The sequence below is a fragment of the Vulpes vulpes genome, chromosome 13, assembly GCF_048418805.1.
Source record: "Vulpes vulpes isolate BD-2025 chromosome 13, VulVul3, whole genome shotgun sequence".
NCBI lineage: Eukaryota > Metazoa > Chordata > Mammalia > Carnivora > Canidae > Vulpes > Vulpes vulpes.
In genome coordinates, this window is record NC_132792.1 from 135,369,972 (window position 1) to 135,386,212 (window position 16,241).

General features: G+C 37.3%; 1 protein-coding gene across 5 annotated transcripts in view; it reads left to right on the plus strand.

Moving 5' to 3' along the window:
• Nucleotides 1-16,241, plus strand: part of RABGAP1L (RAB GTPase activating protein 1 like) — a 724,498-nt gene that overhangs the window by 120,609 nt on the left and 587,648 nt on the right. For all 5 annotated transcript variants that reach the window (XM_072733070.1, XM_072733072.1, XM_072733073.1 and 2 more), the window contains one exon: nt 866-1,032. In XM_072733070.1, the coding sequence (XP_072589171.1) occupies nt 866-1,032 (167 nt within the window). The remainder of the gene's footprint in view (nt 1-865; nt 1,033-16,241) is intronic.

Here is a 16,241-nt window from a genome sequence, read left to right on the forward strand (position 1 = left end):
TTTTGCCTCATAAAACTATACTATTGTCTAAAACTACTTGCCAGGACTCTGATAAAGATATGTAACTGTACTGAACTATTTTATCAGAGCCTTAGTGATTTTCCTCAACATACAATGAGAGGACAATGAGGATACTGACAGATCTCCAGGGTCTTCTTTTAAATCAAACAACATTGAAATATTCATTTAAATAACATTTTCCTGTACAAACTTAACATAGTAAAGGTTGAACATCTTTTCTAATTTGACAGTCCTTTTCCATGCAACTCATCAAAGTGAATAATTTCTTATATCTTTTTTTATAAGATGAAAGGGCAAATGTTTGTGAATTTCTAGAGGTTTTCTGGGAAATTTGAAAGGGTAGTATAAAAGACATTCTGGACATTTTGCCTTACTTTTTATATTAAGGACCTGATTTGGGGAAGGAAAAAGTAAGGTAGTCAGAGGAGTTTTTTTTTTTTTTTTTAGATTTTATTTATTCATTCATGAGAGCTAGAGAGGAAGAGACATAGGCAAAGGGAGAGGGAGAAGCAGGCTTCCCTCAGGCAGCCTTATGTGGGACCAGATCCCTGAACTCCAGGATCATGACCTGAGCTGAAAGCAGAGCCCAACCATTGAGCCATCCAGGTGTCCCTGTCAGGAGATTTTGACAATTGATTTAGATAGAGTCATGAGTATTGAGAAACATACTTGAAAAATGTGGTTACCTATTTAATCAAAGTGACCATACAACATTTAAAATTAAACATAGAAGGTAAGTTGATTGAAAAGAACCTTAATTTTTTCATAAGTGGGAAATCTTTGCTTTCCTGAATAATCAGATATTAATAAAGCCAGCATAACATATGGAAAATTTCTACTGCAGATAAACGAGTATACATGACTGTGGCAGTGGATATGGTAGTCACAGAGGTGGTGGAGCCTGTGCGCTTTCTCCTGGAAACAGTAGTACGTGTGTATCCTGCAAATGAGCGATTTTGGTATTTCAGTAGAAAGACTTTCACAGAGACTTTCTTCATGAGATTGAAACAGGTAGGACCTTTTGTTCTTTGCATATAATAACCCATATATATATATTTTTCCTATTCCTTTTTTAATACCAAGATAATTTCTTAAGTAGTGATAAAGAGTGATAAAATTCCTCAAATAATCAAGTGATAGAGTCAACCAATAGAAAATTTGAAAAATCTACACTAGGTTATGGAAATAAAAAAATCCCAGCTAGTGTAATAATTATGTACTTTTCTCAGTAGAAATTTGTACTGTGTGCCTGTGAACTATCCATATACTTAATACAAATATTGATTTTATATATAAAACAACATCCTCTTACGTACAGTTATTTAAAACCAAAAAGACAGGGTACAGAAATAGCATATCTTTATAAAGTTATAATAAAAGAATTTCCAAGTAATACCTGGGATTGTCATAGTTATTTCTACCAAAATATGTGAATATATTGTGTGACTCAGTAAGATTATAAAATTATTTTAGTACTAAATTAACAAAAGTAGGGTTTCTGTGACATCCCTATATTAGACAATTATAGTAGGTAAAATACATAATTTTTGTTTTGTAGTGAGGGAAGAATATAACAGTGAAAAATAATTAGAATCCTAATAGTATCAGTTTTGTGAAAAGAAGATAGAATTTCTAGTTGAATAATGGATATCCTTTATATACTATTTAGTCCTGCCATTTCCCAAATTTAATAATGCTTGCTGGTTCATAGACTATAATATTTGAAATGTGATATGGTGAAAGCAAGTATCAGGACAGTGAAAAAAATAAAGAAGCCACTTACCCACTTTCATATTAAAAAAAAAAACTTGTGGTTCAGTTAGGCTTCATGTACTACATACTTTGCAGTTTTTGTGTTTTTTGTCTTCAGAAAATTGTCAGAGTGGTGGTTTGACACTTTTATTACTATTTTTTTGTAGCATATTCTACTGAAGATGATATGAACAGTATTCAAAATATTTGCCTCCAGAGTATCTTTTCATATTTTATTATGGAATATTTTCCTCCCTCCCTCCCTTCTTTTCTTTGCTTTTTTGGTAGCTTAATTGTTCTATCAAAGAATTCCCTTGTCATTTTGAGCCAAAGGATTATTCAGCTACGTAAGAGTAAATAAAGGATCTATATAGAAAGTGGTCATCATTCTTCCCAGTGACTATTAATAAATCGTGATATGAATTCTTCCTCCTTGAGGCCTGATAAAAAATAAGCTTTTTCTTGTGTGTGTGTGTATGTGTGTGTATGTATATATATATACATGTACATGTAAATATGTATGTACACACACACATATATATGACTAGATAAATAAGAGTGCTAAGATTTATATATTCATATACATTTCAAGAATATATAAGATTTTTTAGAAAAGATTTATTTCTTAGAGACACACAGAGAGAGGTATTGAGAGAGAGAGAGAGAGAGAGGGGCAGAGACACAAGCAGAGGGAGAAGCAGGCTCCATTCAGGGAGCCTGACATGAGACTCGATCCCAGGTCTCCAGGATCAAGCCCTGGGCTGAAGGCGGTGCTAAACGCTGAGCCACCCGGGCTGCCCTATATATTAGATTTCCTCCCCAGGCTCTGCCTCAGATAAGCAGTAATCTGTCCTTATAGATTAGGATAGTCTTTTCTAGAGTTTCATCTAACTGAAATTGTACAGTATGTGCTCTTGTGTAAGACTTTTCATATAACAGTGTTTTTGAGATTCATCCATGTTGTGTGTGTCAGTAATTTATTCCTTTTTATTGTGATACAGTAGACCTTTATAAGGATATACCACAAGTTGGTTACCCGTTTATCCCTTGGGGATTTGAATCGTTTGCAGTTTTTGGCTAGTATAGTTAAAGCTGCTATGTATGTATCTCCGTGTGGACATAGATTTTTATTTATCATGGGTAGATAACTAGAAGTGTAATTGTTGTGTCATATGGTAAGTGTATGCTTCATAAGAAACAACCAAACTGTTTTCTAAAGTGCTTGATCATTTTAATTTCCCTCTGGCAATGTATGTGTGTTCCAGTTTCTCCTCAACCTTGCCAATACTTAGTATTATCATTCTTTTAAATTTTAGGTATTTTTGTGGATATGTAGATGTAACTCATTGCAGTATTAATTTGCATTTCATATAATGGTTTTGAGCTTCTTTAGCTTATTGTTCATTTATATATCTTCATTATAAAATCATTTTTTTGCTCATATTTTATTGAATTACAAGAATTCTTTATATATTCTGAATATGTCTTTTGTCAGATACACTTGTTCCAAATATTCCATCCCCCAACAATGGCTTGTCTCTTTTTTTCTTAACAATGCCTTTTGAAGAGCTGAAGCTTTTAGTTTTGATGGCTATATGTATTTGTGCTTTTTGTGTCACGTTGAGGAAATCTTGCCTTAAGGTTGTGAGGATGCTCTCTCTATGGTTTCTTCTAGAGTTTTAGAGTTTAAGCCTATGACTCATTTTAGTTCATTTTTATGTATGGCATGAAATAAAGCTTGAGATCCTCTTCTGACATCTTTTTCACATGGATATCCAAGTTGTTCTGTCATCATTTGGTGAAAAGACTGCCATTTATCTACTGAATTAGCTGTTAACCTTTGTCCAAAATAATTTGACCATTGATTTGTAAGTCTGTTTCCTGGACTCTATATACTATTCCGTTGATCATTAGGTTTGTTTTTATACCAATGCCAAACAGTCTTGACCATTATAGCTTTTTAGATAATTTTAAAGTCTGATGTAAGATTTCTAATATTTTTCAAAGTTGTTTTGTCTGTTTCACTTTTTTTGTATTTGTATCTCAATCTTAGCAGTAGTTTGTCAATTTGTAGAAAAATACTCTGATTTTGATTGGGATTGCCTTATATCTGTATATCACTTTGGAAACTTGCTATCTTAACATTATCGAGCCTTTCCCATATGTACAAAACCCACAGCTGATGTCATCCTTTAATGGGGAAAAACTGAGAGCCTTTCCCCTAAGGTCAGGAACAAGACAAGGATGTCCACTCTCACTGCTTTTATTCAACATAGTATTGGAGGTCCTAGACACAGAAATCAGACAACAAAAAGAAATCAAAGGCATCTAAATCGGTAAGGAAGAAGTAAAATTTTCACTATTTGTAGATGACGTGATACTCTGTATAGAAAACATGAGAGACTCCACCAAAACACCGGTAAAACTGATAAATAGATTTGGTAAAGTCACAGGTACAAAATCAATGTACAGAAATCCCTTGCATTTCTATACACCATAATGAAGCAGCAGAAAGAAAAATTAAGAGAACAGTCCCATTGCACCAAAAAATAATAATTTGTCTTGTAGTAAATCTAACCAAAGAGGTGAAAGACGTGTACCTGCAAACTGTAAACCACTGATGAAAGAAGTTAAAGATGACACAAAGAAAAGGAAAGATATTCCATGCTCATGGATTGGAAGAACAAATATTAAAATGTCTGTACTACCCAAAGCAATCTACATATTTAAAGCAATCCTTATCAAAATACCACCAGCATTTTTTCACAGAACTAGAACAAACAATCCTAAAATTTGTATAGAACCACAAAAGACCCCAAAGAGCTAAAGCAAAAAAAGAGGCAAGGGAAGCAAAAGCAAAAATAAACTATTGGGACTGCATCAAAATAAAAGCTTCTGCACAGCAAAGAAACAGTCAGTGAAACTAAAAGGCAACCTATGAAATGAAAGAAAATATTTGCAAAGACATATCTGGTAAAAGGTTAGTATTCAAAATACATGAAGAACTGATATAACTCACCCAAAAAAACAATCCAATTAAAAAATGTACAGGAGATACGAACATTTTTCCAAAGAAGACATGCAGATGGTTAACATAACACATAAATGATGCTCATCATTACTTATAATCAGTGAAATGCAAATCCATACTTCAATGAGGTATCAACTCACACCCGTCAGAATGGCTAAAATTAACAACACAAGAAATAGCAGGTGTTGACAAGGATGTGGAGAAGGAACTCTGTTACACTGTTAGTGGGAATTCAAACTGGTGCAGCCACTGTGGAAAACAGTATTGAGGTTCTTCAGAAGGTTAAAAATCGATCCCTATGATCCAGGAATCACACTACTGTGTATTTATCCAAAGCATACGAAAACACTAATTCAAGAGGATACATGCACCCCTAAGTTTTTAGCAGCATGATTTCCAGTAGTCAAGATATGGAAGCAGCCCAAGTGTCCATCAATTAAGGAATGGATGAAGAAGAGGTGGTATATATACAGTGGAATATTATTAAGCCATAAAATAGAATGAAAGCTTGCCTTTTGCAACAACATGGATGAAGCCAGAGAGTGTAATGCTAAGTGAAATAAGTCAAAGACAAATACCATATGATTTCACTCATATGTGGAATTTAAGAAACAAATGAACAAAGAGGAAAAGAGACAAGCCAAGAAACAGACTCTTAACTTTAGAGGGAAAACTGATGGTTTCCAGAAGGGAGATAGGTGAGGGGATGGGGTAGGTGTTGGGGATTAAGGAGTATAGTTGTCATAATGAGCACCGGGTGATTAAAAATAAAAACTTAAAAAAAAAACCAATATCAAGTCTTACAATCAGTGGACATGGCATATCACAAGGTATATAGCTTTTCTTTAATCCTCTCAAAAGCCCCTTTTAGTATATGGGCTTTATTTATATTTTGTTACGTTCATCTCCAAGTATTTAATATTTTTATGTGACTGAAAGATATGTTTTGTAAAATTTAAATTTTTGATTGTTCATTGCTAGAAAAGAACATTGTGCTTTTTGTATATTGACCTTGTTTCCTTCAACCTTGCTAAAAGTTCACTTATTAGTTTTTATAAGTCCCTGTTTTTCATGTACAGTAATGTAATTAATGTATAAAAACAGTTTATATCTTTCCCCATGAACTTTGTCTTCTTTAGGACAAGCCCCATTTATCCTAATACCATGATGGTATTCTTTTTATATATGTCATGATAATATTCTTTTTATATATAAACTAGATTTGAATTAGTGATATTTTGTTAATGATATTTATGTCTATTTTCATGAGGAATATTGGTCTATAGTTCTCTTATAATGTCTTTGTCAGATTTTAGTATTAGTGTAATGTTCTGACAAAATGAGTTGGAATTTGTATCTTCTATTTGCTTGAAGAATTTAAGATCATTACTATTTTTTCCTTAAATGTTGGGTGGAATTCGCCAGTGGAACCATATAGGCCTATAGTTTAGTTTGTGGGAAGGCTTTTAGTTATCAACTTAATTTCTTTAGTAGATACTGTGTTATCCTGCTTATTATTTTTATTTCTTCTTGAGTCATTGTTGGTGATTTGTATCTTTCAAGAAGTTTTCAGTTTAATCAAGGATATTTATTGCTTAAAACATTGTCTTTTTCTTTTTAATGTCTTTAGGATTTATTTGCTTTTGTTTCTGATATAGGCAATTTATCTGCTTTTATTTTTGATATTGGTAATTTATATATTCTCTTTCCTTTTTAAATTAGTCTAGCTGAAGGTTTGTTAATTTTATTGATATTCTTTTAAAAAATCAAATTTCAGTTGTTTTCCCTGTTGTTTTTCTGTTTTCTGCTTACTCCTTTTGTTTTCTTTATCCCCCCCCCCCGCTTTGGATTTAACTTGTTTTTCTTTTTCTGGTTTCTTCATGTGAAGATTAGATCACTGATTAAAAAAGTTTTTTTCTGATGCCTTTTCATTTTTAAGGTTATAACTTTTCCTGTAACAACTGCTTTAGCTGTACCTGTAAGACTTGATGTTTTGTGTGTTCATTTGATTTGAAATATTTTCTACATCCTGTATTTTTCTTTTATGATGTATGAGTTGTTTAGAAGTATATTGTTTAAATTTCCAAATATTTGTAATTTTTCCAGCTACTGATTTCTAATTTTGTTTCATTTTGATCGGAGAATATAGTCTGTGTCATTTCAGCCCTTTTAAGTTGTTTAAATTACTTTGTGTCTTAGTAAATGGTCCATCTTGGTAAATGTTCCAAGAGTGCTTGTAAGGAATGTATATTCTGCAGTTGTTGAGTGGAATATTCTGTAAATGTCAGTTATGTTAAGTACTGTGAAAGGGTTTTTCTGTCATGTCTACTCAGTTCTCCATTTATTCAAGGAGATCTCTCCATTCCTGTTGGAAATAACAACTTCTGTGACTATTATAAGTGATAGTGATGATAGCAACTATATTATTACATGCTGTACACTGTTCTAAGCATTTTCAAAGGATTAGTATATGTAATTTCAGTACAGCCATTGATGTGTAGGTGCCATTATTATCCTCAATTTTCAGATAAGCATAGGCACAGGAAGGTTATTAGTGGGTAGATCAGGAATTAAACCTAAGAAGTTGGCCCTAAAACTTATCCTTGTGAAATATGCTAGGGCATAACACTAAAATTGGGATTTTTTTTTCTGTGAAAATTTTTCTGTATGAATCCTGGTCATTTTTGTTATATTTCACTTCAACTTGTCTTCTTTATTTGCATCATCTATGACTGTTGACATCATTAGATACATTAGCGTTATATGTGAAGAACTTAGAAATAAGATCTAGGGACTCATAATATTTGAAACATTGGCAGTGCATTTTACTGCCTCCAAGAAAACAGGCTCTTAGCGGCTGAAATGCCGTGATGTGTAATGCTGATCTGGGAAGAGCACACTACTTATATGGAATCATTTGAAACTGCTTGCCCAAAAGATGTATGCTGAAAAACCTTTCTAGTAGTAATGAACATCTAGTATTTTATTATTTGATACTGATTCCACTGGTTTAAAGCTTTGTTAGTTGTTAAAATGCCAGTATCCCCAGGAAATAGACCTTAATAACTTTTACCAGTCTTATTGTCCTTATTATTGATGAGTTTAATAAGACTCTTTCCTTTGGCTAGATTTTATTAGAGGAAGATTAAGAAATCTAGAGGGCATTCCTGCTTGATGTGAAGTGTTAGTAAATTGAGGAGAGAGGATTAAAGGCCAGTATAGTTTATTTTATAGTTTTTCTGAGATGCCATTACACATTTTAGAAATGATTTTCAGTGCTTAGTTTAGTTTATTAAACATTTACTTAGTGCTACAATGTGATATGCATTATGCTAGGAGTTGGGGCTACATGAATGAGTAATATATGTTCTGTCTTTAAGGAGTTAGAATGTAGTGGTAAAAATATTATGCCACTGGGAAATACATGCAACTGTAGAAGTATATGCAAAGTGCAGAAGGCATGTTCGCTAATCACACATTGGATTGAATTTAGTCTTCCTGGGGCTGTATCTCAATTTACCGTTTCCTAGATGTTTAACCTTAGGCAAGATACTCTATATCTCTGAAGTGTGAAGTTTTATTATACTACTTCATAGAACTGTTAAAAGAAAACTTTGTTTCCTTTACTATGATTCACACCACTTCGCTTCTAACAGCAGATGGATGGGTGTTTTCCCATATCAATCAGTTGTTCAACTTGGTGGATACTAACTAGATGTCCTAAAATTTAGTTATGGCACTACCTGGAGTTAGCACAGACCCCACAGGGTAAGGGTTCAGTCCTGTAAGACTGAGCCCCCCTACCTACAACTTTATTTTTTATTTTTTTAAATAATAAATTTATTTTTTATTGGTGCTGAATTTGCCAACATACAGATTAACACCCAGTGCTCATCCCGTCAAATGCCCCCTTCAGTGCCCATCACCCATTCACCCCCACCCCCACCCTCCTCCCCTTCCACCACCCCTAGTTCGTTTCCCAGAGTTAGGAGTCTTTATGTTTTGTCTCCCTTTCTGATATTTCCTACCCATTTTTTCTCCCTTCCCTTCTATTCCCTTTCACTATTATTTATATTCCCCCAAATGAATGAGAACATGTAATGTTTGTCCTTCTCCGATTGACTTATTTCACTCAGCATAATACCCTCCAGTTCCATCCACGTTGAAGCAAATGGTGGCTATTTGCCATTTCTAATGGCTGAGTAATATTCCATTGTATACATAAACCACATCTTCTTTACCATTCATCTTTCGATGGACACCAAGGCTCCTTCCACAGTTTGGCTATTGTGGACATTGCTGTTAGAAACATCGGGGTGCAGGTGTCCCGGCATTTCATTGCATCTGTCTCTTTGGGGTAAATCCCCAGCAGTGCAATTGCTGGGTAGTAGGGCAGGTCTATTTTTAACTCTTTGAGGAACCTCCACACAGTTTTCCAGAGTGGCTGCACATTCCCACCAACAGTGCAGGAGGGTTCCCTTTTCTCCGCATCCTCTCCAATTTTGTGGTTTCCTGCCTTGTTAATTTTCCCCATTCTTACTGGTGTGAAATGGTATCTCATTGTGGTTTTGATTTGTATTTCCCTGATGGCAAGTGATGCAGAGCATTTTCTCATGTGCATGTTGGCCATGTCTATGTCTTCCTCTGTGAGATTTCTGTTCATGTCTTTTGCCCATTTCATGATTGGATTGTTTGTTTCTTTGGTGTTGGGTTTAATAAGTTCTTTATAGATCTTGGAAACTAGCCCTTTATCTGATATGTCATTTGCAAATATCTTCTCCCATTCTGTAGGTTGTCTTTTAGTTTTGTTGACTGTATCCTTTGCTATGCAAAAGCTTCTTATCTTGATGAAGTCCCAACAGTTCATTTTTGCTTTTGTTTCTTTTGCCTTTGTGGATGTATCTTGCAAGAAGTTACTGTGGCTGAGTTCAAAAAGGGTGTTGCCTGTGTTCTCCTCTCGGATTTTGATGGAATCTTGTCTCACATTTAGATCTTTCATCCATTTTGAGTTTATCTTTGTGTATGGTGAAAGAGACTGGTCTAGTTTCATTCTTCTGCATGTGGATGTCCAATTTTCCCAGCACCATTTATTGAAGAGACTGTCTTTCTTCCAATGGGTAGTCTTTCCTCCTTTATTGAATATTAGTTGACCATAAAGTTGAGGGTCCACTTCTGGGTTCTCTATTCTGTTCCACTGATCTATGTGTCTGTTTTTGTGCCAGTACCACACTGTCTTGATGACCACAGCTTTGTAGTACAACCTGAAATCTGGCATTGTGATGCCCCCAGCTATGGTTTTCTTTTTTACAATTCCCCTGGCTATTCGGGATCTTTTCTGATTCGACACAAATCTTAAAATAATTTGTTCTAACTCTCTGAAGAAAGTCCATGGTATTTTGATAGGGATTGCATTAAACGCGTAAATTGCCCTGAGTAACATTGACATTTTCACAATATTAATTCTGCCAATCCATGAGCATGGAATATTTTTCCATCTCTTTGTGTCTTCCTTAATTTCTTTCAGAAGTGTTCTATAATTTTTAGGGTATAGATCCTTTACCTCTTTGGTTAGGTTTATTCCTAGGTATCTTATGCTTTTGGGTGCAATTGTAAATGGGATTGACTCCTTAATTTCTCTTTCTTCAGTCTCATTGTTAGTGTATAGAAATGCCACTGACTTCTGGACATTAATTTTGTATCCTGCCACACTGACAAATTGCTGTATGAGTTCTAGCAATCTTGGGGTGGAGTCTTTTGGGTTTTCTATGTAGAGTATCATGTCATCGGCAAAGAGGGAGAGTTTGACTTCTTCTTTGCCAATTTGAATGCCTTTCATGTCTTTTTGTTGTCTGATTGCTGAGGCGAGGACTTCCAGTACTATGTTGAATAGCAGTGGTGAGAGTGGACATCCCTGTCTTGTTCCTGATCTTAGGGGAAAGGCTCCCAGTGCTTCCCCATTGAGAATGATATTTGCTGTGGGCTTTTCGTAGATGGCTTTTAAGATGTTGAGGAATGTTCCCTCTATCCCAGCACTCTGAAGAGTTTTGATCAGGAATGGATGCTGTATTTTGTCAAATGCTTTCTCTGCATCTAATGAGGATCATATGGTTCTTGGTTTTTGTCTTGCTGATATGATGAATCACATTGATCGTTTTACGAGTGTTGAACCAGCCTTGTGTCCTGGGGATAAATCCTACTTGGTCATGGTGAATAATTTTCTTAATGTATTGTTGGATCCTATCGGCTAGTATCTTGTTGAGAATTTTTGCATCCATGTTCATCAGGAATATTGGTCTATAATTCTCCTTTTTGATGGGGTCTTTGTCTGGTTTTGGAATTAAGGTGATGCTGGCCTCATAGAATGAATTTGGAAGTACTCCATCTCTTTCTATCTTTCCAAACAGCTTTAATAGAATAGGTATGGTTTCTTCTTTAAGCGTTTGATAGAATTCCCCTGGGAAGCCATCTGGCCCTGGGCTTTTGTGTCTTGGGAGGTTTTTTGATGACTGCTTCAATTTCCTCCCTGGTTATTGGCCTGTTCAGGTTTTCTATTTCTTCCTGTTCCAGTTTTCGTAGTTTGTGACTTTCCAGAAATGCGTCCATTTCTTCTAGATTGCCTAATTTATTGGCGTATAGCTGTTCATAATATGTTTTTAAAATCGTTTGTATTTCCTTGGTGTTGGTAGTCATCTCTCCTTTCTCATTCATGATTTTATTAATTTGAGTCTTCTCTCTCTTCTTTTTAATAAGGCTGGCTAATGGTTTGTCTATCTTATTAATTCTTTCAAAGATCCAACTCCTGGTTTTGTTGATCTGTTCCACAGTTTATCTGGTCTCAATTTCATTGGGTTCTGCTTGAATCTTTATTAACTCTTCTTCTGCTGGGTGTAGGATCTATTTGCTGTTTTTTCTCTAGCTCCTTTAGGTGTAAGGTTAGCTTTTGTATTTGAGTTCTTTCCAGTTTTTGGATGGATGCTTGTATTGCGATCTATTTCCCCCTCAGGACTGCTTTTGCTGCGTCCCAAAGGTTTTGAACAGTTGTTTCTTCATTCTCATTAGTTTCCATGAATATTTTTAATTCTTCCTTAATTTCCTGGTTGACCCTTTCATGTTTTAGCAGGATGGTCCTAAACCTCTACATGTTTGAAGTCCTTCCAAACTTCTTGTTGTGATTTAGTTCTAATTTCAAGGCATTGTGGTCTGAGAATATGCAGGGGACGATCCTAATCTTTTGCTATTGGTTCAGACCCGATTTGTGACCCAGTATGTGGTCTATTCTGGAGAAAGTTCAATGTGCACTTGAGAAGAATGTGTATTCAGTTGAGTTTGGATGTAAAGTTCTATAATCTGTGAAATCCATCTGGTCCAGTGTATCATTTAAAGCTCTCGTTTCTTTGGAGATGTTGTGTTTAGAAGACCTATCGAGTGTAGAAAGCACTAGATTGAAGTCACCAAGTATAAGTGTATTATTATCTAAGTATGTCTTAACTTTGGTTATTAATTGATATATTTGGCAGCTCTCACATTCGGGGCATATATATTGAGGATTGTTAAGTCCTCTTGTTGGATAGATCCTTTAAGTATGATATAGTGCCCCTCTTCATCTCTCACTACAGTCTTCGGGGTAAATTTTAGTTTATCTGATATTATGATGGCTACCCCTGCTTTCTTTTGAGGACCATTTGAATGGTAAATGGTTCTCCAACCTTTTATTTTCAGGCTGTAGGTGTCCTTCTGTCTAAAATGAGTCTCTTGTAGACAGCAAATAGATGGGTCCTGCTTTTTTATCCAGTCTGACACCCTGCGCCTTTTGATGGGGTCATTAAGCCCGTTCACATTCAGAGTTACTATTGACAGATATGAGTTTAGTGTCATCATGATATCTATTCAGTCCTTGTTTTTGTGGATTGTTCCACTGGACTTCTTCTGAAAGGGGAATTTTAAGAGTCCCCCTTAAAATTTCTTGCAGAGCTGGTTTGGAGGTCACATATTCTTTCAGCTCCTGCCTGTCTTAGAAGCTCTTCATCTCTCCTTCCATTCTGAATGAGAGCCTTGCTGGATAAAGTATTCTTGGTTGCATGTTTTTCTCATTTAGGACCCTGAATATATCCTGCCAGCCGTTTCTGGCCTGCCAGGTCTCTGTGGAGAGGTCTGCTGTTACCCTAATACTCCTCCCCATAAAAGTCAGGGATTTCTTGTCTCTTGCTGCTTTAAGGATCTTCTCTTTTTCTTTGGAATTTGCAAGCTTAACTATTAAATGTCGAGGTGCTGAACGGTTTTTATTGATTTTATTGATTGACTCTCTATTTCCTGGATCTGAATGCCTGTTTCCCTTCCCAGATTAGGAAAGTTTTCAGCTATGATTTGTTCAAATACGTATTCTGGACCTCTGTTCCTTTCGGCGCCCTCGGGAACCCCAATTAAACGTAGGTTTTTCTTCTTCAGGCTGTCATTTATTTACCTTAATCTATTCTCATGGTCTTTTAATTGTCTCTTTTTTCCTCAGTTTCCCTCTTTCCCATCAACCTGTCTTCTATGTCACTCACTCGTTCTTCTACCTTGTTAACCCTCGTCATTAGGACTTCTAGTTGGATTGCATTTCATTCAATTGATTTTTAATTTCTGCCTGATTAGATCTAAATTCTGCAGTCATGAAGTCTCTTGAGTCCTTTTTGCTTTTTTCTAGAGCCACCAGTAGCTTTATAATAGTGCTTCTGAATTGGCTTTCTGACATTGAATTGTAATCCAGATTTTGTAACTGTGGGAGAGGGGACTGTTTATGATTCTTTCTTTTGAGGTGAGGTTTTCCTTCTAGTCATTTTGCTCGGTGCAGAGTGGCCAAAAACAAGTTGTATTGGGAAAAGGAGAAAAAGAGAGGAGAGAAAGAAGGAAAGAAAAGAGAAAAAGAAGAAAAAAAGGAAGAAAAAAGAAAAAAAAGAGAAGAAAAAGAGAAATAGAAAGAAAGGAAAAAGAAGGGTGGGGGAAGAAAACAGAAATCAAAAAGCAAAAAAACCATGGGGGAGTATCTTTCGATTTTGTATAGTTTAAGTCCCTTGACTTCCCCTGGAACTTGTCCTTCTAGCTGGTCTTTTGGGGGAGGGGCCTGTTGTGCTGATTTTCAGGTGTTAGCACTTGGGGGAGCTGCTCTGCCCCCTGCCTGGTGCAGGGCTCAGTGGGGGTGGTTTACCCCGTGAGGCCCCAGGAGGAACAACCACAGTGGCAGAGGCCAGCTCTGGAGCCCTGGATTCAGCTCCCGCAGTAACTATGGTCTGCAGGGGCCTGGATGCTCCGGGGGCGGGGCCACTGATCTGCTCAGCTTGGGGCAGGACCGTCCTTGCTGTCCTGGGCCCTCCTGGTCCTTGCCTGTCCCGGGGGGAGGTCGGATGCTGGGCTGTGTCCCCAGCGCCCTGTGCTCCCGGGCCTGCGCTGTTGGATTCACGTTCCCGGCCGGGCAGCACCCCCTCCGCAGAGCCTCCTCCGGAGCCCCTCCGAGCTGCTCCCGGCCACGCAGCTCCCTCCGCAGAGCCCCCGCCCGAGCCCCTCCGAGCTGCTCCCGGGTCCCGCCGTGCGCGCTGCAGCCCTTTAGGGAGCTCGGCGCACTCTCCCCCAGGGCGCAGGTGTCTGTTAGTGTCCCAGGGAGTCTGAGGGCATCCCTGCCCCTCCTGGGGTCCTGCTCTAACTCCCTGCATGCCCCTTTCCGCCCGGGAAGATTGGTGAAGCTCCTGCTTCTCCGTGACGGTGCTTTCCTGTCCTAGGGGCACTTGCCCCCGCCTTAGCCCGGCTCCTCGCGGGGCCCCTCCCCCTTGGATGCCTTTTGTTTCTTTAACCTCCCCCCCCCCCCCCCCCCCCCCCCCCGTCTTCCTACCTTGATAGAAGCGTGAACTCTTCTCACTGTAGCATTCCAGCTGTTCTCTCTTTAAATCTCAGGCTGAATTTGTAGATTTTCAGGATGATTTGAAGGTTATCTGCGTCATTTGGTGGGGACAGGTGACTTGGGGACCCTACTCTTCTGCCATCTTGCCCCTCCTCCCCTACTTCCAACTTTAGACACCAGTTGTAAGTCCAGTTTGACCCATTTGATGTTGACTAAGTGGCTATAAATTGGAGGTTCCCACAGTTGTCCTCAAATTTGATAATTTGCCAGAATAGGTCACAGAACTCAAGGAAAAAGTTTACTTGCATTATTATTTTATTATAAAAGAATATAACTCAGGAACAGCTAGATGGAAGAGATGCATAGGACAAAATATGGGGGAAAGATGTCAATTGTGGAGTTTGCACGCCCTCTCCAGGCATTACACCCTCCTAGCACCTTGAAGTGTTCACCAATCAAGAAGCTTTCTGGATCTCTTTATTAATGGATTTTAATGGAGTCTCCATTACACAGGCACAATTGATGAAATCAGTGACCATTAGTGATTAAGTCACTGATCAGCTGCTTTCTCCTCCTTGGAGGTTGAGGAGTGGGTCTGAAAGTTGCGACCCTCTAATCATACTGTTGATCACATTCAGTCCTTTCCTCCCTCTAATCTATAGGGGCTTTCCAAAAGTCATCTCAGTAACATAAACGGCAGTGTAGCTGAAAGAGGCATGTTAGGAATGACAAAAGATGCTCCTTTTATCTTAATTGCTCTGGAGGTATTACAGAAACTGGGGACAAAAACCAAATATTAAAAAAAATGCTTATTAGTTTCAGAGGTAGAATTTAGTGATTCATCAGTATCATATAACACCCAGTGCTCATTATATCAAGTGCTCTCCTTTTTTTTTTTTTTTTTTTATTTATTTATTTATTTATTTATTTATTTATGATAGTCACAGAGAGAGAGAGAGAGAGGCAGAGACACAGGCGGAGGGAGAAGCAGGCTCCATGCACCGGGAGCCTGATGTGGGATTCGATCCCGGGTCTCCAGGATCGCGCCCTGGGCCAAAGGCAGGCGCCAAACCGCTGCGCCACCCAGGGATCCCTCAAGTGCTCTCCTTAATGTCATCCCCCAATTATCCCTTCCTCCTAACCCCACCTCCCCGTCAGCAGCTCTGTTTTTTAGAGTTCAGTGTCTCTTATGGTTTACCTCCCTCTCAATTTTCATCTTATTTTATTTTTCCTTTTCTTCCCCTATTTTCATCTGTTTTGTTTCTTAAATTCCACATATTAGTAAAATCATATATTTGCCTTTCTCTGACTTATTTTGCTTAGCATAATGCCCTCTAGTTCCATCCATGTCATTGCGAATTACAAGATTGTGTTCTTTTTGATGGCTAAGTAATATTCCATTGTGTATATTTTCTTTATCCATTCATCTGTTGATGGACATCTGGGCTCTTTACATATAACCAAACCAAAATATAACAAAAGATATTTCTTTCACTTTTATACCCGTGGAGCATTTTCAGGAACTAAGATGAAGACCAAAAATATATGTATTATTATATCACA